Here is a 25,572-nt window from a genome sequence, read left to right as displayed (position 1 = left end):
TTCTTATGTATCACTTGATGTAAAATCTGAGAAAAACAAGACAGCAAGCAATATCCATCTACGTACTTAGGATCTGGAAGAGCATTACATTATTCATATGGATCGCCTAAGGCTGTTCCCATTTAGGAAAAAGTTGAAGACTTGCCTCATTAAAGAATGTTACATCACAAGACATTAACTAGCCACATCCCAACTTCCTTTACTCTTACTTGTTTAACCTATGCTTGTCTTTGACCACGTACAGCTCTACGCTGCCTAATGGCTAGCTTCATGCATTAGAAATACAACAAACATACATATGAACTGAATTTCTGCTCCATGTGGACATTAAATATTTACACGAATGTCTATATTCCTGTCCAATGCTAATATTCCTGCAGCTGCAGTGTGTGTGCTATCGCATACTCTTGGAAACAAAAGGACACATACCTGCTACTGCCGGTGACAATATGAGGAAAGAAGCTAAAGGAAAAGAAAAGAAAATATGGTTAGAAATTATATTGTTTTATCCTATAGATTTTTTTCAATACTTGTATTGCTGTGGAAAGAGAAAAACGAAAGCCCATACACAGGATCTATAACATCGATTGCTGTACAGGATTATTTCAAACCTTGTTTTTTCAGTAGTCTGCAATCAGCAGAGCTCTCAGGGTGATATCCATGCAGCTTATCCCACTAGGTTATCCCAACCAGCTTTTTTTCATTGTAATCGGATAAACAGAACCATCAATGACAACCAGCCTGGCAATATCTACCAACGAGAACTAAAGCCATAAACTAAGTCATCACATTCACAGTTCACATATCACTTCCGCATTTTGCTTAACATATGGAAAAGACTGCATCTGTTTGGGAGACAGGGTCACCACCCAGTGATAGGTTCGACCCTCATCAATAATACAGTCTCATAGTTTCACTGGTTTGATTTGTAATAGCAATATCATGCAAGGGATCTTCATGCAAATATATGCACATTTACAGAAATTAAAATACTTTTGCATAATTCGAACTGGATGACACAGAAGAATTTCAGCAGCACTGTGGGGAACCTACAAACGCCACAGCTTTCCAGACACACTCCTGTAGTCCTTTGTGAATGCACTTTATACATTAGCCAAAATAGAACAGAACAGATTCCTTGACTGTGGTAATAGCTTAGCATTGGCACTGACTAACCTTCCTAGAAAGCAAAGGTGGAAACTTCAGCCAGCAGTGGTCTGACACTAACATCCACCCCTAACTCCCAACGGGGCAGACAATGCCGATGGAAAAGCAGTGCAAGGGAACGAGAAAGAGTGACCTGCAGCGGTCCAGTAAACAGCGAGCATGAAGCAAGGGAGGAATGGGATGAAAAAACAAGAGGCACGTGGCTCGAAGCCTAACTATGCATTTGGGAAAATGGCATGATTAAAGAATTGTACACACAAATGTAATTTTTATTTTGTGTATGAATACATGAAACTTTGGCCTTGGCAAAGGTAGGTAACATTTCCAGACTTTGCCGCGGCAACGTTTTAACTTTATTTTCACTGCAGCCGTATTTCCCGCCCAGAAGGGTAGGATATTGCACTGCATGCATTTCCCTCCCAACTTTTCCCCACACCCACTCAATTCTAGGTGTTACCATTACATCCAATAGGGAAATTCTGCAGAACCATCCATTCCCTCAAGAAGCGCGACCTCTCAAGCGCGAGGAGTGCTGCTGGCCTTCTTCGCTCGGAGTAGCAGCCGTTGATCTTTGAAAGTGGCGTAACAAAACACCTGGTGTGACAAATTTGGTTGTTGGTTGACTGGGTGTTAACCCTGGTCAAGCAACAGCCACAATCCCTGTCAGGTTGAACCACAAAAGTCACTAAATTAGCCTGTGCTTAATTCTCTGGTAGTTTGGCGCAAAAGCAGTCAGGCTTAACTTAGAAAAAATGTGAAAGTATTTAAGCAGCACACAAACAGCAATAAAGGGAAAACAGGACATAAGAAAAACCCCACCCCAATTTAGAAAACTGGAGTCCATTTTAATAAAGTTTTGACACCAAAATGACAAAAATCCAATCAGTTGAACCGGAGTTATACATTTTTAAAATATAAGGTCAAAATTAGCCCCAAAAAGATCAAAGAACCAACCGCGGGCATCTAGTCGCACAAGACTGGGTCAAAGTCGAAAAATATGGCTGACGATGGAGCATGAGTCAGATGCAAAAAGTGAATTGGGCCGGTTGGTGCTTATCTTTGGCTTTAGAAGAAATTTTGACAAAATGTCTCTGAGAAAGTAGAAGTTCAGTGGGTAATGATGCAGGTGGTGTTCGAGGAGGAAACCCCATCGTCGGGGAGCCGCTGGATGAAGTTGTGGTAAAGAGAAGATTTCTTCTTTCAGAGTTAGTCTCTTTTTTAGAAGCTGAAAATCTCCTGCAGGACGAGGCTGAAGGCTATAGCCAACGAGAGTTCCCCAAGCCAGAAATCCCTTTGGCGAAGGACTGCTGAACAGGATTTGCTGCTGCAAAAAAGGACGTAGCAGGAGTCAGACCGACCAGCGGTGCACCTTGGGCAACTAGACAAACAGGTTAGTCCTGGTCTTCCTTCGGTTCTCAGAGCAGTCTCTATCCAATATCTCTAGTTTTGACTTTTGGTTATCAGAGCACTTTTAGCACCACCGCCAAAGTTCGAGGACTGGAGGAGCACCACTTGGGGGATTAGGGCTCACTCAGGCTGGGTCCAGGTGAGTCCAAGATGGAGTGAGCCATCTATCCCTCGGAGTCACTCTTGTAGTCTTGGGCTCAACAGTGGAATAGGGCCAAAATGGAGTGATCCTTTTCTGTCCCGGAGGCTCTAATCAGGAGGCCAGCCAACTAGCCCTCGGAGTCACTCTGGTAGTCCTGGGCTCAAGTAGTGGAATAGGGCTCAAGCAGCAGGGCAGGCCTCTGAGAGTTCAAGGCAGGCTCCAGGCAGCAAAGCAGTTCTTCCAAGTGCAGCAATGCAGTCTTGTGGAGTACACAGCAGGCCACAAAAGCAGGCAGGCTTCTGCGAGTCCTTCCGTAGGCCCAGAAAGTGAACTGAAGGGTCAGAGGGTCCTATTTGTATACCTGATGCCTTCTTTGAAGTAGAAGTTTCTAGAGAATTTCCTTTGAAATGCTTGAAGTTTCCAGCTTCCCTTGCCCTGACTCCAAGCTGGCTGCATGAACAATGCAGGGGTGACAAGTACTCCGTATGAAGGCAAAGCACAGCCTATTCATTTGCGGGTGGAGCTGTGCCCAGCTTCGTCCCCATCCTGCCAGTGATGGCCCATCCAGATTAGATGTGCCTCATCTAATCTCTTTATTGTGTGGCTGTCTGCGAGGGATTAATAAAGTCTAACTGCCAATTACACCCAGTCATGTGACCCAGAAACAGGCTGCAGGCTCCAAATAGCTTGGGCAGAAAATGCCCACTTTCTAAAATAGCATTTTCAAAATTGGAACTTAACATCTTACTTTATCATTAAAGAGGGTTTTAAATTTCAACCCAAAATCACAAACACAAAATGTTTATCTGTTCCCAATCAAACGTTAGCACCTATTAAATGTAATAAGGAGACACAATTGTTATGTGCCCCGGTTAGGCCCATGTAACGAAGCGGCTCATTTCTTACATTGTCCTATTTTTCACATTAACATTTCTGCCATGACCATTTGCACATATATTTACATGCACCACAAGGATGGATTAGTTTCTCTTAAACTACTTTGTTTACACATCTAGCTTCGCACAACTTTATGACGATACCTCGAACATCATGTACAAGGCCCTTCTATGCACTATGTACAAATGTAGTTCTATCTTAATCCACGGGGTGACAGGGCTATCTACATATCCATAATGTTAGAAATGGGGGTCTCTAGTTGGCAATGGCTGGCCACTGTCCAAGTAGGGACCCTTCTTCCTAAGTCAGAGTAAGCGGGCTAGACCCTTTGATAACCCCTGCTCAATCCTGTGGTAACATAGCACGAGCAGCTAGGCTTACCTGAGAGGCAGTGTGTGAAGCATTTATGACCATACACAGTAACACAGTGAAGAACACTACGAAGGGACACCACACAAGTAGTTATAAAAAATAAGTATCTTTATATATATACAAGACCAATAACAGTAAAAAGCCACAATACTAGAAAAATAGGGTTACTCTTGAAATGCTGCAACAATAGTTCAAAGTGTGCAAAGAGGAGTTCAGTTCAAGGCAGTGGTCTCTGCGACCCTTTTACTCACAAAATACCTGGATTCTGTAGCAAAGCAACCAAAATGTCGCTAAGGAGCTGTAGCGATGATTTTCCACACGCGTGACCAGCGATGCATTGAATCCTTGCCGCAAGGGAGGATGATGCGCTGATCTGTGTACAGGACAAAGCGACAAACTTCTCCACGCTAAGCCGGTGATGCGTTGAAATCCTTGCTGCGAAGGGAGGATGATGCGCCGAGCCTGTTGTGTGTGCGATCTTGTTGCGATAAAAAGAAATGGCGCTCTGCGAGGAAGCGACGATCCTGATGCGATGCGATGAAAATGGCGTCCGCTCGGCGTCCGCGCTGCGATGTTGTGAAGCGATGAACTCGATGCAATGATCTTTGGTTAGCGAGCACTTGGAGGTCCGCAAACATGCGATGCGATAATCTTCGGGTTAGCGAGCATTTGGCAGCCCGCAAGCAAACGTGTCATGCGATGATCTCCGGTAGCGAGCACTCAGCGGCAGCAGCGCGATGATTTTCCTTACGCTCTTCAGCTGCGGCGGCTCACAAACGGGCATTAGCGACGATTTTCAGCACTCTCTTCTCTGTAGTAAAACTAGAGACCCTGGAACTCACAGGAGCCTCACCTGCAGATAGAAATCCTCGCTGGGAGGAAACAGGAGGCTGGTGGTGGAGTCTGATGTGCCTGAGACTCCAGCAGGAGGCTAGCTCTCTTCTAGCCCTTGGGTGATTGCTGTAGCAAAAATAAAAGTTCCTTCAAAGTCCTTTTCCTCTTCTTCCAAGTCCAGTAGTAACCACTCCAGCCCAGTCCAAGAAACAGCACACAAGCACAAGGACAGTCCTCTCCTGCAGATTCCTTCAGTTACACGGACAGAGGTTCTTCTTGTTGTCCAGGAGCAATACAAATTGTAGGGGTTTCAGCACAGATATTTATACCCCAAAAGTCTTTGTTCTCAGAAGCTACAAGTCACTGAACCCAGCCAGAACCAGTTCTGCTCAGTCCTGGAGCACTTTGTTTACCTGACTCCTTTTTTCCTTTCAGAGTGCAGGGCAGAGACATCAGACGCACCACAGGAGGTGGAGCCAGCATTGTGGAGGGAAGGCACACCCCTATTCAGGTCCCAGGTGCAACTCCTCCCACCATCTAGATGCAGATCTCTCTATTTACCACTGGGACACCTCACCCTGTCTCCTGGAATTCCCCAGCCCTGTCACTCCAAAACCAGACAGCCAATACACATAACAGCAGAGCACACTGGAAGGCTTAGGCAAGAAAATACCTACTTTCTAAGAGTGGTATTTTCAAACACAGAATATAAAAATAAACTTCACTAAAAGATGTATTTTAATATTCTGAGCTCAGGCTCATTCTGAGCTCACTGTCATATTTACAAAGGGAGAGCATATGCACTTTAGCACTGATCAGCAGTGGTAAAGTGCCCAGAGTCATAAAGACAACAAAAACAGGTTAGAAAGAATACAGGAGGAAGGCAAAACGTTTAGGGATGACCCTGCAAAAAGGGCCATTTCCAATACATAACATCACTAATCTATACGCACAAGGCAAGGCTGCTTGCTCTTATAAATAAAGAGCATCCCAAAAAATTAGAAGAGGAGGTACTTCAGCTGACACACAGGGTCCCTGCATGCTGAGACTTCACGACGCAATGGTCTGACATCTCCGTGAGGGGGTGTCCAGTTGGTGACCAAGATGAGCTCCTACATTCTCTCCCCACAGGTAATGGGGTTAGATCGTCCCTAAGGGGATTCTTGGCTTCACACCTACGCACAATCTAGGTACACTCAGAGAAGGGTTTGCATAGTAGGAGTACGCCTGATTACTGCCTTGTTTATAGTCCTGCATATATACACTGTTTTAGCAACATCATAGAACTTGCTTGGAAAGGGGGTTATATTGCCAAGTCGAACTGGTAGTTTAAAGCTGCATTCAGGCTGCAATATCATGTTTTAAGGGGCTACTTAAATGGGTGACACAATAAGTGCAGCAGGCCCACTAGTAGAATTATATTTACAGTACCTGGGTATATAGTATACCACTCTACAAGGGACTCAAAAGTATATTAAATATGCCAATCAACTGTAAGCCAATTTTGCCATGTTTAAGGGACACAGCACAAGCACTTTAGCACTGGTTAGGAGTGGTAAAAGGTGCAGGGAACTAAGGTAAACAAAAACAAATTCAGCAAAAATAAGGTGAGGTGAAGGCAAACCGTTTGGGGGTGACCCTGCAGAGAGGGCCAAGTCAAACACCTAGGCTGAATTCTAGCAAGCAAAGCAAACACATCTCATTTGCTGATTTTATGTTGCTTGTGGTTTGAGGGGGCCATTTTCCTTCTGGAAGATGGGCCAAATAGTGATTTTTGCAGCACCATATTTACATAAACGTGCTATAAGTCATAAGCTCTGCAAGGTAATATATCAAATCTTCCTGAAAATTCCAGGAAGTGCCAAACAAGCCCTGACCCTCTCTAAAAGTGTTGCAGTTTCAACCTAATTTTGAGAAATTTGTGGCAAAATGGCGCAATTTTCTAGGGGTGGGCGGTAAACTCTACTCCGCCAGCATAGTCCACAGAGTTTTGCCCACTCCACACTCTGCCTGGAGGGCGTAGTTCTGGAAAACCTCTGTGAACCACTGCATGGGGGAGTTTTCCTTGCACACAGTTCACCAATGTTATGTTGGCGAGCACGAGCTAGGAGAATTGAGGGCTAGGAGGACTCCCAACACGATTTATCAACGAGGGCAGCCATGGCAGGTCACTCCCGTTCATATTGAGAAAGTTGCCACTCGAGTAGAAAATCTGCTCGAGCGGCAGTAAGAATCAGTGCCCTCTGGAACAGAGTATTGTGCCATTTGCGCTGATTTTACAGAGCGGCACAGGCTCCCGGAGCTAAAACTCTGTCATTTTTATGTAACTCTGCAGAATTCCATGGAGTAAAACTCAGCAAGCCCTGCCCACTTCTATAATTTTCAGCACAATTTCCTTACAAAAAATCTTTTAAGCCTCAAGTGTTGCGGCCAGTTAAACTATAGACAATTCAGCTGGGTTTAGCAGATGAATGGTGAAAGTGGAAGGCAGCAGGAGTCAGTAATGTGTAGGGCCACTAAGGTGACAACAGTAGAGGAGGAGCAGGCACCTCAAATAGGGATTAGGCCCAGTATACTGATGAGGGGACCAGCAGTTGGCACCGAGAGAAAGGGCAGAGGAGGACAGAGCACCCCCTCAATTCAAAAGAACTCAGGTAGGAAGGATCAAGTAGCGTACAGGGGAATGAAACAGGGCCCACAAGGGGCAGAGACAGAGCATTGAAGGAGGCTGGCTAGTTGAGGTGGATAGAGACAGGGGTCCACAGGACTGGCCAGGTACATGAGGCAGAGGTCTGGGGCACAGCAACTACAGGAAGGGCACAGGACAGCCATGGGGCAGCATGCCTGAGAAGAGAATGAGGAAGGGGATGGGTTATCTTCCAAAGTGGCAAGATTGTCAGAGTATGATGAGGACTTGCTCATTGCAATGACAGCAGTTGAAGGAAGGTGACATTTGGGATGGTAGTGTCAGGGAAAAAGAGGCCAAGACGTTTGTTATAGACCCTAGAGGGCATAGATGGGCAGGCATGATAGTATGGAGAAGTGTTACTTTTAGTAAAGAAGGGCAGCAGAGAGGAATGTGCTGATGGGAAAAGGCCAAGATAGGCTTAGAACCTATACATCCTGAAGACTGGTAACAAAGTGAAAATACAAGGTAGTGGTGGGAAGTATTGGGTTGCATTGGTACAAAAGAAGAAGGCTGTAGCAAAAACTGATTTGATTAAGTATGTGGAAGAGCAGAATTTGGTAGCAGTTTTACAATTTAATGAATTCAGAAATTCCTGTGGGGGTCATGGGACAAATTCTTAGAAGAGAAACCAGAAGAATATGCAGTTGAATGGAATGAACAACAGTGTGATGCAGGTGCCAGGGGTGACTGGTCTTGATGAGGAAAAAGGAGATATGGGGTGATACACAAATGGAAATCAGGATGAGGCATTGTAAGGCTAGTGTTGGAGAGCAAGTGATGGAGATAGAGAGAGGCAAGGTGAGAGATATATGCTGCAAGTAAGTGTCGAGGTGTAGAAATTAGGACTTGCCAAGTGGCCTAGAGATGCCTCCAACATAGATACAATGGCATTCAAGATATGCCCTATCATATTCTGTATAAGGTACCCAAAGAGCAGAATGGTACCGGTTAAATACCTGAATGTCATTAGGCAGCTCAGATAAGTTTCAAAGGGCTGGCTTGGTTGTGATAATACTAAGAGCTTCAAACCTGGAGAGCGCTGAGCCCTTCAAAGTCTTGGGGGAGTTTGACAATGAATTGTGGCATCAGCTGATGACCCCAACAAGACCATTACTGGCAATTCATACAGCGAGCAGCTTGCCTTTGCTCATCAGCCATTTCAAGGCTGTCTTACCTTGGCAGGGATGGGGAATAAGGGCATGAGTGGGAATGTTAAAGCATGCTAGAATTTTAACAAGGGGATATTCTTTAGTTTACCATTGAAGTTCAGACACAAGTGTCAGGGGCGGCTCTAGGCTCATGGTGGCCCTGTGCAGGGAGCGTAGGTAGGGGGCCCTGGAAGAGAGGGTCCGGGCGGAGGCCGCCAAATCCCTGCCAGGGGCCGCCACAAATATGTATTGTATCCGATTCCACGTGGCGGCCCCTGGGGTTTGGCGGCCCTGTGCAGGTGCACAGCTTGCACATGCCTAAGGCCTCCCCTGCAAGTGTTGAACATAGAAGCAATGATCGAGTGAGAGACTGATGTACAGCAAGGGACTATGGAAAGAGCCAGTACTCTACATATGCTGAAGTCGGGAAAGAAGAGCAACAGAGATGTTGGGAGTAAGATTTGCAGAAGGATTTAGAATTCTATACACTGGTCCCTGCCAGAGGTGTTGCACAGATAATTTAAATTCAGTGAAAAGAATGTCTGACAAAATGCACAGAAACATATATGGACTGGAGAATGAGGTGATTGGGATTCCATGGACTGGCGCTGGAAGCAGACCAATGAGGCACGACAGTATTAGAGGAGATGGGATGATATCAAGATAAGGGTTTTACAGCTAGCAGAAGGCTTATTAGCCCATTGACAAGAAGGTTTTATTATCAGCTATTGGCGAAATTCCTCAGAAGTGAAAAACAGAAAGGGAGGAGTTACTTGGCCTTTTAGAGCCAAGACCATTGGCTTTGCCATTTCTTGTTCATTTAGCAATTGTGAGAAGTTGGCCTGGTATATGATGTTCACTAGTTAAAGTGACCACCTTGTACCATGCCAAGCAACCCTTATGGTGTGGTTGTAAGTCAACCTTTTCGGGCTAGCTGCCCTAGTGGTAGCGTAGGCTAAGCAGTCTTTGAGGCTAAACTCGTTAAAGCGTGTTAAGCAAGCTGTTTTACCATATGTAACCCCCCTTTATACCAATGAAAGGACACCACACAGATATATATTCAAAATATATATGTATTTATTACTCAAAGTATCCCCTAGACTCCTTATGACCACAGGAGCACAAATCGTTAAACAAGAAAGTATTACAATATACAGAAGTTGCACTTTATATGGATGGGCCCTGGTGGCCACTCAAACCATATACTAAAATAGTGGTATAAGTACCACGAACAGGAAAGGGAAAAGACCTAGGGCCTCTAGAATCGCTGGGCCTACAAGGAGCTAACTTCAGTTAGCGACCAGGAGGTCCACGGGTCGCGTGTGCAGTGAGGAAAGTTACACGCGGGCTCCCATAGGTTTTCAATGGGTGCGTAAAAGTTCAAAAGTTACTGCTAGAAGGGTCTTCTGGGTGGACTACGAACTTAAGACTTAAAACACAGACACTAGAGATGTTTCTCTACACTTGGGCACCGGAGTGCCAGCTTTACCTCACCCACAGGAAGCGGGTGCATAGGTCTCGAAGTGCGTCGGGTTTCGTCTATCTGTTCAATGGAGCCTGATGACAAAGATGCTGCAGGCGGTCGGTCCAGAAGAGATGCGGTGGATCCAAGGGTGGATCGGAGTTGTAGAAGACCTGTAAGCAGAGGGGACAGTGTTCACAGTCACTAGCCCGTGACCAGCGTGGCATCAGGTAGGTACCAGGCGATGTCGGGTGCAAACAGGTGAGGAAGGGTAGCTTGTCTCCGCAGCCATGTGGTCCCTGAAGGTCGACGACGTCCAGGAGTCGGTTCATGAGCTGTCCCACGCAGGCTCTCGCTGTCGGCGGTGTCGGTGACTCGAAAGAAGCAAACAAGCCTTGGCAAAGGCAGGAGTCGTGGAGAATGAAGAAAGCTGATTGTTCTGACCAGCAAGGTCAGAGGGCCTGCTCCTTTGGAGGGCAGCAGGGGCCAGTCTGGAGCAACCAGACCAGCATCGTAGTTTTCAAGGTTCATCGCCAAAATGGCCACTAGCCAACGGGCCAGGGACCGGGCAGGCGCGTCGAGATGCAAAGTGCAGAGGGGCCCCACGCAGATCGTGGAGATGCTGGAGGGCTCACCTTTGGTGCAGATGCTGCTCGGATGTTGGGCTTCTCAGAACCCAAAGCACAACTTGGAGGGAGCCTCTGTTGTCGCGCTTGCAGCTTGTCGTGGGTCTTTCAAGATGGCTGGCTCCACGTGTCTCGGTGCCTCCACGGGTTCCTTCTTTTCAGGGACTGTGGATCGGGCAGTGAGAGGTCTGGAGGTCCAGGTCTTGTCGGGCTCTGGGCTCGGGCTCCGGCAGGAGGCGGCGGCAAAGCAGATGTTGAGTAGCTGGTTGGTGCTTGCGTTAGCAAGATGGTCACTCCCTGACCATCTGGGAGATTTCCTTCTGTCCTCTGTGCAGCAGAGCGTCGAAGTTCCCGTCTTCTTCTTTATTTCAAGGATGTCTGAAGTCTTAGGACTCAGCTCCTACCTTTAAGCGGATTCTAGGGGCCGGACTACCTGCTAGGTCCCTCCCTAAGGGTGGGACCAGGAAGGGGGGTGGTTACACCCCCAATCCTTTGTCCAGCTCGCCCCAGGTCCAGGGCTGGTGTGCCCCAGGACCGGTTTGAACTGGCATATGCACCGAGGCTCCTTGTGAGCCTCAGGCATGTCTGATTCCATTCAAGCCCTACCTGACCAATACACAAAATCCTGTCTGGGGTGGTGCACGTACCTCCCCTGGCAGGAAACCCTTTGTCCACATCTCCCAAGCTGGAAGGACTCCCAGCAGCAGGAGGGCAGACTTGTGTCTGTGGTGGCAGCATCCATTTTGTGGAGCTGAGGCTATGTCTGATTTTACCCGGGTTTCAGGTACTGTACATGTCGTGTCCCTCTAGAAGGGTGGAATGCTAGCCCCGTCACCAGAATTGGCGAGGGGTTAGTATTCCAATTCGTATGACACCTTACTCGACATGTTTAGGTAAAGCCAAACCAAAGATAGCATTTACCGCGAGGTTCATAATGCCACTCGCTGCTCTTGACTGTGGGACGCCTTGGAGTTTGCTCTCTCTCCCCACCGGACCTACCTGTTTGCCTGGGACGCTGTGCTGATCTTGCTGAGGCCGCCAGAGGGGTTCTAACAGCCGGGACTGCGAGGACCAGGGTGCTTGTCACTCGCTTCACCCAGCACACCTGCCTCCTCTTCCCGGCCCCGCCTCCATCTCCTTTATTACTGCTCGCGGCCCCCGCTTCGCGGGTGCCACTCGCTGCTCTTGACTGTGGGACGCCTTGGAGTTTGCTCTCTCTCCCCACCGGACCTACCTGTTTGCCTGGGACGCTGTGCTGATCTTGCTGAGGCCGCCAGAGGGGTTCTAACAGCCTGGACTGCGAGGACCAGGCTGCTTGTCACTCGCTTCACCCAGCACACCTGCCTCCTCTTCCCGGCCCCGCCTCCATCTCCTTTATTACTGCTCGCGGCCCCCGCTTCGCGGGTGCCACTCGCTGCTCTTGACTGTGGGACGCCTTGGAGTTTGCTCTTTCTCCCCACCGGACCTACCTGTTTGCCTGGGACGCTGTGCTGATCTTGCTGAGGCCGCCAGAGGGGTTCTAACAGCCGGGACTGCGAGGACCAGGGTGCTTGTCACTCGCTTCACCCAGCACACCTGCCTCCTCTTCCCGGCCCCGCCCTCTTTCAGACCTCCCATCTGTTATAAGCTTCCCGCTCATACGCGTTAGCGGGACGCAGCCCGGGGCGAAGACCGGGCAAAGAGCGGGCCGTTTGAGGCCGTTCGAGGTCAGCGAGGTCAGGTCGGGGCTACCCTCTCTTTCATATCATTTTAACAGCTGTCATTCCTTATTTGTTAATTAGTTATTATTTTATACCCACAGTTTAGTCAGGGGGTTGCCGTTGTTGAGGTTGCCAAGCTATGTCTACAAGGCAAACACGGAGCAAGGCCGCAAATAGCGGTCCCTCAATCATTGGTCCTATGGACGATTTTATTACACGTACTAACACAGCTATAGACTACGAGATTTCTAAACTCCAGACTCGAGTTTCCCTGGAACTGGCATCTGCTAGGAGACTGTCCCAGGTAATTGATTTGTCAAAAAAATCTTCCCTGGGCCATATAGCCTCTGCGGTTACCCCGGTGCGCCCAGCTATCCCCCATTGTGTAGTTACACAGGTTGACGTTCATCACTCCCCGGTTCTCTCCACACTACCCCCTACTTTGGAGCCATTGACTCAGGATAGTGCAATGATTTCTCTTAATACGCCTCTTAAGCAGGATGTTAGTACTAACAATTCTACCCCTGCTATGTTTCCACCCAGGCGCTCTATTAGTAAAAATTATCATCCCAAAAAAAGATGCACCTCTCGGTCTGCTTACGGTCGCAAGAAGGCCAAAATTGTGGTTGCACAATACCCGAATTTGATTAGTGCTCCGGTTCTAAATTCTATAGAAGGGTGTGTGCCCAGGGAACAACCACATCATGTGGGAGCTAAAGAGGGTCCAGTCTCTGCTCCCTTGACTGCCCCTACGGTCACGGAGTTAGAGGTTGAGGGCCTACATGTAGAGAAGGGGGAAAGTAATGAAGGAGAATTCATAGGTCTAGTTTGGGAAACCCTCAAAAAACTTCTTACCCCTCTCGATCTTAGACTCTCACGCATTGAGAATAATCTGCTCGAGATGGAAAAGAGCATTATTGCTCTGGCCACTCACGGCCTGAGAAGTCTAGAAAACCAGGGTTTTCCTGTTGTTGAGCCACCTCCTCATGGTTTAACTCCTCAAGTCCCGCAAACCTCCCTTCCTGTCCCTGCCACTGTACGTTTGATTCCTACATCAGGGACTGTGGGTGTGGATCCTAGTAACACTGCCTCCATACCTAAGGCTCTAAAGCGTCCTATCCCTCAACCATTAGCTAAATCCAATGTTGGTGCACCGCGTAGTCCCCCTCCTAGTGAAGTGCTGTTACATTCATCTAAGAGCCCTCCCGCTAAGAACAACTTTAGAGGGGGTTACATTGATCTCCCCCCAGAGGCCAATGATCATGTGGTTGTGCTGACGGGTGTCCCCGAGTTAGGAAGTGGCCTTCATGAGAACTATGAGTCTCTGAAGAACAAGACAATCCATTGGCTTAACGTGAATAGACCAATCCCAATTGGACAGAGAAGTAGAATCTTGATGGTACGCAGAACCCCCTGGGTGGGCCCCTCAAAGAAATCTAGTCCCGGGGACTGTATAGTGGTGACCTTTGAGGACCCTCACACGGCACATTACATCTGCTCCTGGCCTACCGGTGAAGGTTCTCTTGTTACACCAAGGTCATTGCCCTTTTTTTACCCACCGTGTCCTAGATACACATGGGAAGAGGACTGGTCTGTAGTACACCACCACAACTGGAGGAGCCATCCCAAAAAATTTCAAGACCCATGTACAAATTGGTATGGTTTCTCCACCTCGAATCGGTTTGCTGGGCTTGAGGAGGTAGATTGACTCGTATGCCAACCGGTTCCCCAGGTCCCCTTATCACAGGTCTTGGGGCATAACAACTCTTTTCTTGTAGTGTCTGTTCCTTCGGTTGTTAGTCCCCCATGTCTAGAGGGAACGTTTTCTGTTTTACCTTTAGAGGAGAGTTTGTATACGCTATGTATTTCCGACTCCCAAGTAGTAAGGGATCAATTGAATCCATCTTGTACGATCCCCTTGCCTCCAATTCAGAATGTTTCGCCAATCCAAAATGTTTCATCAATCAGGAGGTTGACTGATGTAGCAATAGCTCCCTATCACCATCAGTTTGAGCCACTGCCTAGGCTAAATAGATCTACTGCGGAGGGGGTAGGACCTGCGTCCATTCTGGCCACAGTAGATAACCCTCCAAGGGAGATTACCCCTGACGTCCCTTTGCTAAAGATTATAAGTTGGAATGTAGCAGGGCTTGCCCGTAATTTTGAAATCCCTGAATGGAATGCCTTTATGGACCCTTATAACATCTGTCTTTTGCAGGAAACGTGGTGCCTTGAACCTAAGCACCGAGTGGGTTTTACGACCTACTTTGTTCCAGCTTCCCATCAATATGGACGGAAAGGCCGCCCGTCGGGTGGCCTTCTTATATGGGTTAATATTGCTTTAGGTTTAAGTGTAACCCAAAAGCCTACGCATTCTCCTGATCTTCAGAGGATAACCATCCTATGCCCAGGGGGCAGGAAGCTGGAGGTCTTTAACCTCTACTTAAGGGGGGTTAGGGGCGGGTCTTCTACTCTATCCTCCACAGGATTAAGCAATGATTTATCCGCCTGCTGTATTGATTCTTATATTCTTCTCGCAGGCGACTTTAATTGCTGTTTCGAGCCATTGGCCAGGGAGGATATTTTGGATACCTGGGATGAGGATATAAGGAGAGGCATTCCCACCCTGACCCTAGACCCGATCCCTAAATGGTCCCAGAGTGCGGTAGACATCAATGCACTCTGCATGGAATATGACCTAAGACCAACCAATGGTCGATCCAAATCGGATCCTTTGGGTGCGCACACCTATAACAGGATGGGACACACTTCTAGAATAGATTATGTTGTGTTGAACTATAATTTGTGGTCACTCCATTATGATATGGAGGTTATTGCGTCTTGCGATAGCGACCACAACCCTCTCTCCTTAACATTGTTTTCCCCCTGGCAGGCTGGGAACGTAGCTGAGATCCCCTACAAGTGGAAAACCTCCCATAAGCTTGCTCCTTCGCGCTGTGGCAGGCGCCTAAAGTGGGCTAAAGTAGCAGCGGATGAGGAAAGGATGGCACAGGCAGGGACCACTGGCAGCATCGGGCACGCGCCTTGAAGCACTGGGTACCACCAGCCAATCTGTTTCATCATTATTCACAGAAACCATTGCGCTGTTAAGTGATTTGTTTATTATACCCCAACCCAGCGTGAATGTTTCTGCGAAAAGTGCTCCTAGGGCAAGAAACAAGTGGTATTCCTCTAAATGTCGGGTTGCAAAGGGGGAACTTATTTCTGCAGTGAAAAGTAAGGATGCAGGCAACATTAGATGGGCGAGGAAACTCTATAAAAAAGTTGTGGCAGAGGCAAAGGAGGCCCATGATTATAGTTTTTGGTGGGATCTAGTGGAGGCAAGCTCCAGGAAAGACTCCAAGGGGTTCTGGGAGCTGCTGAGAGCTAGGGACAAACCTTTTGATTCCCTGCTTACCTGCAATATTCCTGGCGATCTTTGGTTTGCCCACTTCTCTAAACTCTACTCTGTACAAAGTGGGGTACCCCATCCTAACTTGGGCCTCCTCGCCAGTTTAACAGCTGAGATCACCATTAATGCCTGCCCCTTCAGCACCGAGGAAGTTGCAAGGGCAATTAGTTGTATTGTTTCTAACAAGGCTGCCGGACCGGACGGAATCCCGGGTGACTTGCTGAAGAAATATCCATTACCCTGGAGTAGGTTAATTGCATCACTTTTGAATGAGGTTGTGTGGGGAGGTTCTCTCCCCGACTCATGGAGGGGTGCTGAGGTCGTCCCTATTTTTAAAAAAGGTTGTCGGGACGACCCAGCTAATTATCGTCCTATTAGCTTGCTTGATTCTACACAAAAGGTTGCGGGCAAAGTGGTACTAGGTAGGATCTTGCAGTGGGTTGAAGAAAACCAGGTTCTGTCAGACTTCCAGGCAGGTTTTAGATCAGGGATGGGTACCATCGAGCAGACGTTTCGCCTTCTAATGATATATTGGAAAGTGGTTGTGCTGGGTGGGGGCAGCTTGTATTTAGTCTTTATAGACTTGCGAACTGCCTTCGACCTGGTCCCACGAGTCCAATTGTGGAATGTCTTAGGTAGGTTGGGTTTACCTCCCTATTTGTTGGCCTTGCTTATAAAGTTTCACGAAAGCAACTTTGCCCAGATTAGGTGGGGTACCCAGGGGGAGAAAACACCTCGTATCTCCGTAGATAGGGGTGTCCGCCAGGGATGTGTGCTTGCCCCCACTCTGTTTTCTCTTTATGTTAACGGAGTGGTGGAGCATCTGCTCCAACAGCCGTCAGACGCACCATCCTTGGCTGGCAGAAAAGTACCTACGCTCCTTTTCGCGGATGATACCCTCCTAATTTCAAAGTCACCAGCATGTATCCAAAAGTTGCTTTCTAGTTTTAAGGCCTTTTGTGATACCATGGGCCTGTCCATAAACATAAGCAAGACCAAATTCCTTGTTCTTAACCCTCCTAGGAAAGTGGCTGTTCCTCCTTCCCTGGACTCTGTTCCCCTTGATAGAGTCAACAAATTTTACTATCTAGGTATCCGTCTGTGTGCCAATATGAGCTGGAAGGCGCACCACCAAAAGGTGTTTTTGACCCACAAGAGGGTCACAGGGGCCCTGCTCAAGGAACAACGTGCCTCAGCTTTAAAACCTATTGGGGCACTTCTTGATATTTATAGGGCAAGGGTGGTGAGTGCAGCTCTGTATGGTGCGGAATTATGGGGTATACAAAGAGTTGACATTTTGACACACCTCGAAAATAATTTTCATAAAGACCTTATGAAGTTACCCCACAGTACCCCTTCAATTCCTCTCCTGTTAGATGCAGGCACACGCTCAATCAGTGAGCAAGCTAGGCTACGTCCCCTTTTATTATGGGCCAGGATATGGAATGTCCCTGAATTGAGTAGTTATGCAGATGCCCTCAGCGAAATCTTATCCTCATCCGGCTGGTATAAGGTAATCTGGCTCAGGGAGGTTAAGCGACTTCTCTATGACCTGGGTTTAGGAGATGCTTGGGTCAATAGAACAGCACCCTCAAAACAAACGCTCAACAAGATCTATTGGCTCTGGGTGGATAATGAGAGGTTGTGTAACCCCAATCATTGTAAATCTGTCGCCCAGTTTTTGTTAGTTAAGGAGATCCCTTTCAGAGAACCTTATTTGGATGCAATCTCCAACCCAGGCGATAGAGCATTATACTTTAAATTCAGGGTGGGTGTTCTTCCCCTAGGATTTTTTACGTCTACCTGGAAACCTCCATACCAAACTGTCCCTTACTGTCCCTTTTGTAATTTAAGGGTCGAGTCCATAGCTCATCTGTTGTTTGAGTGCCATGCTTATTCTGTGCCTAGGTCGAGATGGCTGAAGCCTTTATGTAGGAGCCTAGGCACAAGATCACACTTGGAAGCTTTACGCATATTGCACTCTGACGCTCGTCCCTTCTTTGCCTGCTGTTTAGCTAAATTTTTGGGTTGGGCTTGGAGGATAAGAACTGCTAGGAAACAGCTGTTACAGTAATATCCTTTTTTTAATAATTTTTAGATATCCGACAGTATATGGAATTTAATAATTATTTTATCTTGCAACTGTATTGTACTATGTCTTATTTATTGTGCGTTATGTGTTGTATTGTTGTGCTTTTATGACTAACTGTCGAAATAAAGCTTTTGAACGAACATAATGCACTTAAGAGTATATGGTATGACGATACCTGGAAACGGTAGAAGGAAGTTGTTCCGACCACTGCAGACAGGCTCAGCTCATGCCAGAGCACCATCTCACATGGAACCAAGCACTCTGCCTTCAGGATTGTTAAGGCCTGCCATAGGAGTGACTTATAGGTTAACATGTGTCCCATTTAAGGTTAGGTATAGGTATACTACACCTAAGTAAGAGGTGGTTACACCAACTTACCCCAGCTGAGTGATCAGCCAGTTGTGTCAAATTGCTAGGCCAGGGGTGGCATAATGCATGCTTCAGCCCCTGGTAGGCCTTAGATACACCAATGCCCTGGGTACCTAGTGTACACTGGTACAGGGGGCTCACAGGGTGATCTAGTTCCAATTGGTTATGCACCTAGAGTGCATAGTGTCAATTTAGTAGAGAGAACAGCAGGCTGGGGGTCTGATTAGCAGGCCCACAGCCTCAATATGTCAAAAACCAGTGAAGCAAAAAGCAAAAATTTGGGGTGACCATAGGATAGCAGACCCTACTCTCCTACACAACCCCCCCCCAAACGCAGGGATATTAAACTAGCCTTGACCAGTCTCGTCTTCATGTCCTAAGTGGAAGTACCTGGAGAGACCATCTGCATTCCCATGGTCTGTACCTGGCTGGTGCTCCACTGTAAAGTCCATCCCCTGTAGGGAAATGGACCACCTAAGCAGTTTGGGGTTTTCACCCTTCATCTGATTTAGCCACAAGAGGGGCTTATGGTCGGTCTGAATCTTGAAGTGAGTGCCAAACAAGTATGGCCTCAGCTTCTTCAGGGCCCACACCACAGCAAAGGCCTCCCTCTCAATAGCTGACCAATTCTTCTCTCTGGGGGTCAACCTTCTTCTAATAAAAGCAATGGGTTGGTCTTGACCATCTACATTAAGTTGTGACAGCACAGCTCCCACACCCAACTCAGAAGCATCTGTTTGGACAATAAACTCTTTGGAATAGTCAGGACTTTTCAGGATAGGTGCAGAGCACATGGCCTTCTTCAGGTCATCAAATGCTTTTTGACAGCTTACTGTCCACTGAACCTTTTTGGGCATCTTCTTGGATGATCAGATCATTAAGAGGAGTCACAATGGACCCATAGTTCTTAACAAACTTCCTGTAGTACCCAGTCAAGCCCAAGAAAGCTCGAACTTGAGTCTGGGTGGTTGGAGGGGACCAGTCCTTGATGGATTGTATCTTACTCTCCAGTGGTTGAACTTGGCCTCCACCTACAAGGTGGCCCAAATACACAACCTTACTCTGCCCTATCTGGCACTTAGTAGCCTTGATAGTGAGGCCTGCCTTTTGCAGAGCCTCAAGTACCTTCTTCAGGTGGATCAGGTGATCCTCCCAGGTGGAGCTAAAGACAGCAATGTCATCAAGATATGCTGCACAAAAGTCATCCAACCCAGTAAGGACTTGATTCACCAACCTTTGGAAGGTGGCAGGTGCATTCTTCAGACCAAAGGGCATCACCAAAAATTGATAATACCCACCTGGGGTTGAAAAGGCTGTTTTGGCCTTAGACTCCTCAGCTAATCTGATTTGCCAATAGCCAGCTGTCAAATCAAATGTGCTCAAAAACTTAGCAGAAGCCAGTTTATCTATGAGCTCATCTGCCCTTGGAATAGGATGTGCATCTGTCCTAGTGACAGCATTGATTCCTTTGTAATCCACACAGAACCTCATCTCTTGGTGTGAGGTTTGGGGACCAGAACCACTGGGCTAGCCCAGGGGCTCTCTGAGGGCTCAATGACACCCAGTTCCAGCATTTTGTGTACCTCAGCCTTTATACAGTCCCTGACATGGTCAGGTTGCCTGTAAAGTTTGTTCTTCACAGGAAGACTGTCACCGGTGTCCACCACATGGGTACACCAGTCAGTTTGACTAGGTATCAGTGAGAACATATGTTGAAATGATGGTAGAACCTGTCTACATTCAATCTGCTGATGCTCAGTGAGGTTGCCTCCAAGGGTCACTCCTTCAACTGAACCATCCTCAGGGTTCTGAGACAACAGGTCTGGGAGAGGGTCACTCTCCTCCTCCTGTCCCTCATCTGTAGCCATGAGCAAGCCCATGTCTGCCCTGTCAACATATGCTTTTAACCTGTTAACATGGAGTACCCTGTGGGGACTCCTGGGAGTTCCTAGGTCCACCAAGTAGGTAACCTCTCCCTTCTTTTATAGGATTGTATGGGGTCCAGACCATTTGTCTTGGAGTGCTGCTGGGGCCACTGGCTCCAACACCCATACCTTCTGTCCTGGCTGAAACTCAACCAAGACAGCCTTTTGGTCATGCCAAGCTTTCTGTAAGGCCTGGCTTGCCTCAAGGTTTTTGGATGCCTTCTCCATATACTCAGCCATCCTGGAGCGGAGACCAAGTACATAGTCCACTATGTCTTGCTTAGGCTTTTTGAGAGGTAACTCCCATCCTTCCCTCACCAGACATAGGGGGCCTCTTACAGGGTGCCCAAACAACAATTCAAAGGGGCTGTAACCAACTCCTTTTTGTGGGACCTCTCAGTAAGCAAACAGAAGGCAGGGTAGAAGGATGTCCCATCTTCGCCTGAGCTTTTCAGGTAATCCTTTGATCATACCCTTTAGGGTCTTGTTGAATCTCTCAACAAGCCCATTGCATTGTGGGTGATAAGGGGTGGTGAACTTGTAGTTGACACCACATTCCTTCCACATAGCTGTCAAGTATCCTGACATGAAGTTGGTACCTCTGTCAGAAACCACCTCCTTAGGAAACCCCACTCTGGAGAATACTCCCAGCAGGGCCCTGGCCACAACAGGAGCTGTAGTGGTCCTAGGGGGAATTGTCTCTGGATACCTGGTGGCATGATCCACTACCACCAGTATAAATCTGTGCCCAGATGCAGTGGGAGTATCCATGGGACCCACTATATCTATTCCCACTCTTTCAAAGGGAACCCCCACCACAGGTAGTGGTATTAGGGGGGCCTTTGTTGTGCCACCTGATTTGCCACTGGCTTGGCAGGTCACACAGGAGCGACAAAACTCCGTGGTATCTTCATTCATGTGAGGCCAGTGAAAGTGAGGGACAAGCCTGTCCCAAGTCTTGTTCTGGCCTAAGTGTCCTGCTAGAGGAATATCATGGGCCAAGGTAAGAAGGAAGCCCCTAAATTGCAGAGGTATAACCAACCTCCTGGTTGCACCAGGTTTTGGGTCTCTAGCCTCTGAATAAAGGAGCCCATCATCCCAATACACTTTATGGGTACCTTGAGCATTCCCAGCAGCCTCAGCAGCAGCCAGCTGTCTGAGGGGTTCAAGAGATGGACAGGTTAACTGAGCCTGCCCCAAGTCAGCCCTGGAAGGTCCCCCTGTCCCCAGAAACTCAACCTGATCAGGTTCAAGCTCTTCAGGGACAGTTCCTTCAGGGTTCTCTAGATCATCTTCCTGGGAAGGCTGATCATCACTTGGAGGCAGGGGGGAAGGCACAGCCTTAACCCTCCTGTTCTTCTTCTTGGTAGGTGCTTGGTCCATTGTTCCAGGATCCAAGACCTGTGGTTCAGTAAGGCACTTTTTGGCCTGTGACCTGGTCACAGCAAGGACATGTGGTGATATACCTAACATCTCTGCATGTGTCCTGTACTCCACTTCTGACCATAGAGAAATCTCTAGGTCATTGCCCAACAAACATTCTACTGGGAGGTCTGCACTAACCACAACCCTTTTGAGGCCAGTTACCCCTCCCCATGAGAAGTTAACAACAGCCACACTATGTGAAGTAGTGGCATTGCTGGCATTGGCAACCAAGAAATGCCCACTTTGCCTACTTCCCTTCGATTTTTCACAAATCAGAAGCCTAACTCCCCTCCAGAACATTCCCATTACACCAACCTTTCAAACCACTAAGGCTGCACTAATAAACGTACGTTCCTTAGTTAAGCACAACACAGAAACAGCTCATCTAATAGAGTCCCACAATCTAGACATGATCTTTATTACTGAAACCTGGGCAGATGATGCTTCTGACATTGAACTATCATTAGCCATCCCAGAGGGATACTCTATTATTAGGTCCGATAGGAAGGGAAAGAGAGGTGGTGGCCTGGCCATTATTTTCAGAAGTGAATTAAGGACAAAGGGCTCAGATCAGGGCAGCAACCCTGACTGTGAAACCCTCTTTTTTCAGTCGAACATCACAAAAAACTACACATTTAAAGGGCTTCTGATATATAGGCCACCCAGGGCAAAAACACCGCTGTTACAACTGATCAGCCCATTCTTTGAATCCAGTGTGGTAGGCCCCGATTTCTCCGTTTTGGGAGATTTTAATCTACATCTTGAAAAAAGCTCCAACACATCTACAGCTTCATTGTATGACGCAATGGCCAACTTGGCTATGGTTCAGATCGTCAATCAAAGTACCCATGCAGCCGGGCATACCCTTGACGGGATTTTTTTATCTAATCCCGACATTAAACTCCTAGACATCCTACCAGTTCCCTGGTCGGATCATGAGGCCATAATCTTTACGATAAATACTAGAGACACCCGAAATGCAGCTGTCATTTCTTCCAATAGAACATCTTATCTGGATTGGGCCAAACTAGACGCCACCAAACTAAATGAACAGCTCACCCTATCCATCCCTGAATTAGCACTGGACAGCAACATCGCAACACATCAAATATCTAGCTGGATAAAAACAGCTATTCATGATTTAGTACCTTTAAAAAAGATCACCTCCAGGCGAAAAACCCCCTCTCAGCCTTGGTTTTCGGATGCCCTAAAAACACAAAAACAACTCTAGAATGGCGGAGAGAAGATGGAGGACCAATTATGATCCTCTGCTGAAAGACGTTTATAAAACCTCCTTGGTCTCCTACAAAAAATTAATTCTAATTGAAAAAAGCAAATATTTTGTCATGAAAATTAACGAGGCAAAGAATTCCAGCAAAGAACTCTTTGCCACTGTGAAAAAACTGACAAAAATCGACAGCGATAAACAAGCAACAATAAGCACTGAATTTAGTAACACCTTGGGCCAATTCTTTGTAGACAAAGTGACCACTGTCTATGAATCCTTTAAACTGACGGATGAGGTCACACCTACACAGTTACATACTATTTGTGATAAGGTTTCACAACTCTCAGACCATAGTACAGATTTCCACTTTGTACCACCGTCAGTTGAACAAATTCTTCAAACCGTCAAGTCTATGAAATCAGGGAGCCTGACGGATCCCTGCCCTCCCAAGGTCATACATCTTTTTCCAGAGCTTATGAGTGAGCAATTAGGCAGTCTATTCTCTCACATAATAAATTCCCGCCAATACCCTGATCTCTGGAAAATTACCTCGGTACTACCTCTTCTGAAAAACCCAAATCTGGACCCACAAACTCCAGGGAACTACAGACCTATTGCAAGAATTCCTTTTTCAGCTAAAGTTTTTGAAAAAATATTAAATAAGCAATTGTCAACTTTCCTCTCTGACACCCATGCCCTAGACCATTCGCAATTTGGTTTCAGAGAGGGTCACGGGACTGAAACAGCACTAATTACTGCAGTTGAGGAACTTAGATACATCTTAGATGCCGGAGGAAAGGCCGCCTTGATCTTACTTGACCTCTCGGCGGCCTTCGACACGGTCAATCACGGCATTCTTCTTACCCGTCTAACTGAAGCTGGAGTGCACTCATCAGCTCGATCATTGCTTGCCTCCTATCTGTCTAATAGAACGTTTACAGTAGAGTTGGGGGAAGCAAAATCAAAATCTTTCAGCTCCCCATGTGGTGTGCCTCAGGGGTCCTCTTTGAGCCCCACTCTTTTTAATTTTTACGTTAAGCCCCTTGCTGCTATTATTAGAAATTGTGGATTTCTGCCAGTCTCTTACGCCGACGACACCCAAATAGTGGTGTCAATCAAAAATAACATCAGGGACACAGCAGAAAAATTTCAAGAGTGCATGACTCAAATTAACCTATGGATGCAGAGGAATTGTCTAAAACTGAACGGAGACAAAAGTGAAGTCATGATGCTAGGCACGGACATGGAAATCTGGTCCCCGGATTGGTGGCCAAATAACCTAGGCCAGTGCCCACGTCCAGTAAACAAACTGAAAAATCTTGGCTTTATACTGGACAATAAGCTCACGTTTGATGCCCAGACAAATAAACTTGCATCTACTATGTGGTACATTCTGAAAGTAATCAGGAAACTCTTGCCTTTTATTCCCCTAGCTTCCCGCAAAACGGTGGTAACTGCCCTGGCCTTATCAAGGCTTGATTACGGGAATGCTCTATTTGCTGGGATCCAGGCCCAACACTTGGCTAAACTTCAACGCCTGCAGAATGCTGCGGCAAGATTAATCCTTGATATCCCCAGATCTGAGCCAGTCACACATAAATTAAAATCCTTACATTGGCTACCAATAGACAAAAGAATAAAATTTAAATCTGTCTGCCTGACATACAAGGCCTTGCAAGGGACCGGATCTAAGTTTTTGATAGACCACCTGCAACTGTACGAGCCCCCTAGGACCCTTCGTTCAAGTCAATCTAAACTCATTCAGACAGCAAGATACAAGCAGGTCAGATGGGGGAGGAGAAGCTTTCTGTTACATGCAGCAAGGGCGTGGAATCTCCTTCCTATCACTATCAAAAACAGCCCCTCTATCCTGTCTTTCAGGAAAGAGGTAAAAACCTGGCTGTTCTCTTCCTTGTAGACCAGACCGCTTTCTTTTTCACCAGGTAGTCATTGTCTCTGCTCAGCGCCAAGACGCCTATGGGCACACGTGCGCTTTATAAATTTTTAATCAATCAATCAATCAATTGGTCACCAGGTAGTTCTCACCTGGTATGTACTGTCCAGGGTCCACAAAGCCTGGTGTCACCATAGTGACACTGGCACCTGTGTCCCTGTAGGCTTGAGCCACTTTTTCATTTATTAAAGGAGTCTGTCTGTACTTGCCCAGGTTACTGGGGCTCACAGTCAGGGACAAATCCATGTCCCCATCACAGATCAAGACTGCCTGTGTAAGGGTTCTGTCTAAGTCAGAATCTCCTTCAGTTCCCATAGTGATTCCCACTACACCCTTTGTCTGGGGACCAACACTGCTAACAGTAGTACTGGGAGCAGGTGCCTTAGGGGCAACAGTGTTGGGGGGGCTCCACCCTTCTTACAATCACTAGTCCAGTGAGTTGTATTCTTGCAAGATTTGTACCAGGGTTTCTTTGGACCTTCTTTCTTCTTCCCTTTAGGTTGTTGGGACCCACCCTCGTTAGTACTAGTTTGGGGCCCTGTTGAAGACTTCTGGTCTTTGGATTTCTGATCTCCACCCTTTTGGTCTGTTTTCTTCTGATCACCCCCTTGGCCCTGGTTCTGGTTCTTTTGCTTAACCCTGGTTCTGACCCATTTGTCTGCCTTCTTTCCCAATTCTTGGGGAGAGGTCAGATCTGAGTCAACCAAGTGTTGATGCAGTTGC

General features: G+C 47.2%; 1 protein-coding gene across 3 annotated transcripts in view; it reads right to left on the bottom strand.

The window, feature by feature from the left end:
- The window catches only part of LOC146809756 (scavenger receptor cysteine-rich domain-containing group B protein-like), a 450,060-nt gene that overhangs the window by 389,350 nt on the left and 35,138 nt on the right, over positions 1-25,572 (bottom strand). For all 3 annotated transcript variants that reach the window (XM_085616608.1, XM_085616607.1, XM_085616609.1), the window contains exon 2: positions 430-462. In XM_085616608.1, the coding sequence (XP_085472734.1) occupies positions 430-462 (33 nt within the window). The remainder of the gene's footprint in view (positions 1-429; positions 463-25,572) is intronic.

Source organism: Triturus cristatus, chromosome 7, assembly GCF_964204655.1.
Source record: "Triturus cristatus chromosome 7, aTriCri1.1, whole genome shotgun sequence".
Classification (NCBI taxonomy): domain Eukaryota; kingdom Metazoa; phylum Chordata; class Amphibia; order Caudata; family Salamandridae; genus Triturus; species Triturus cristatus.
This window is presented reverse-complemented; position numbering and strand designations above follow the sequence as displayed.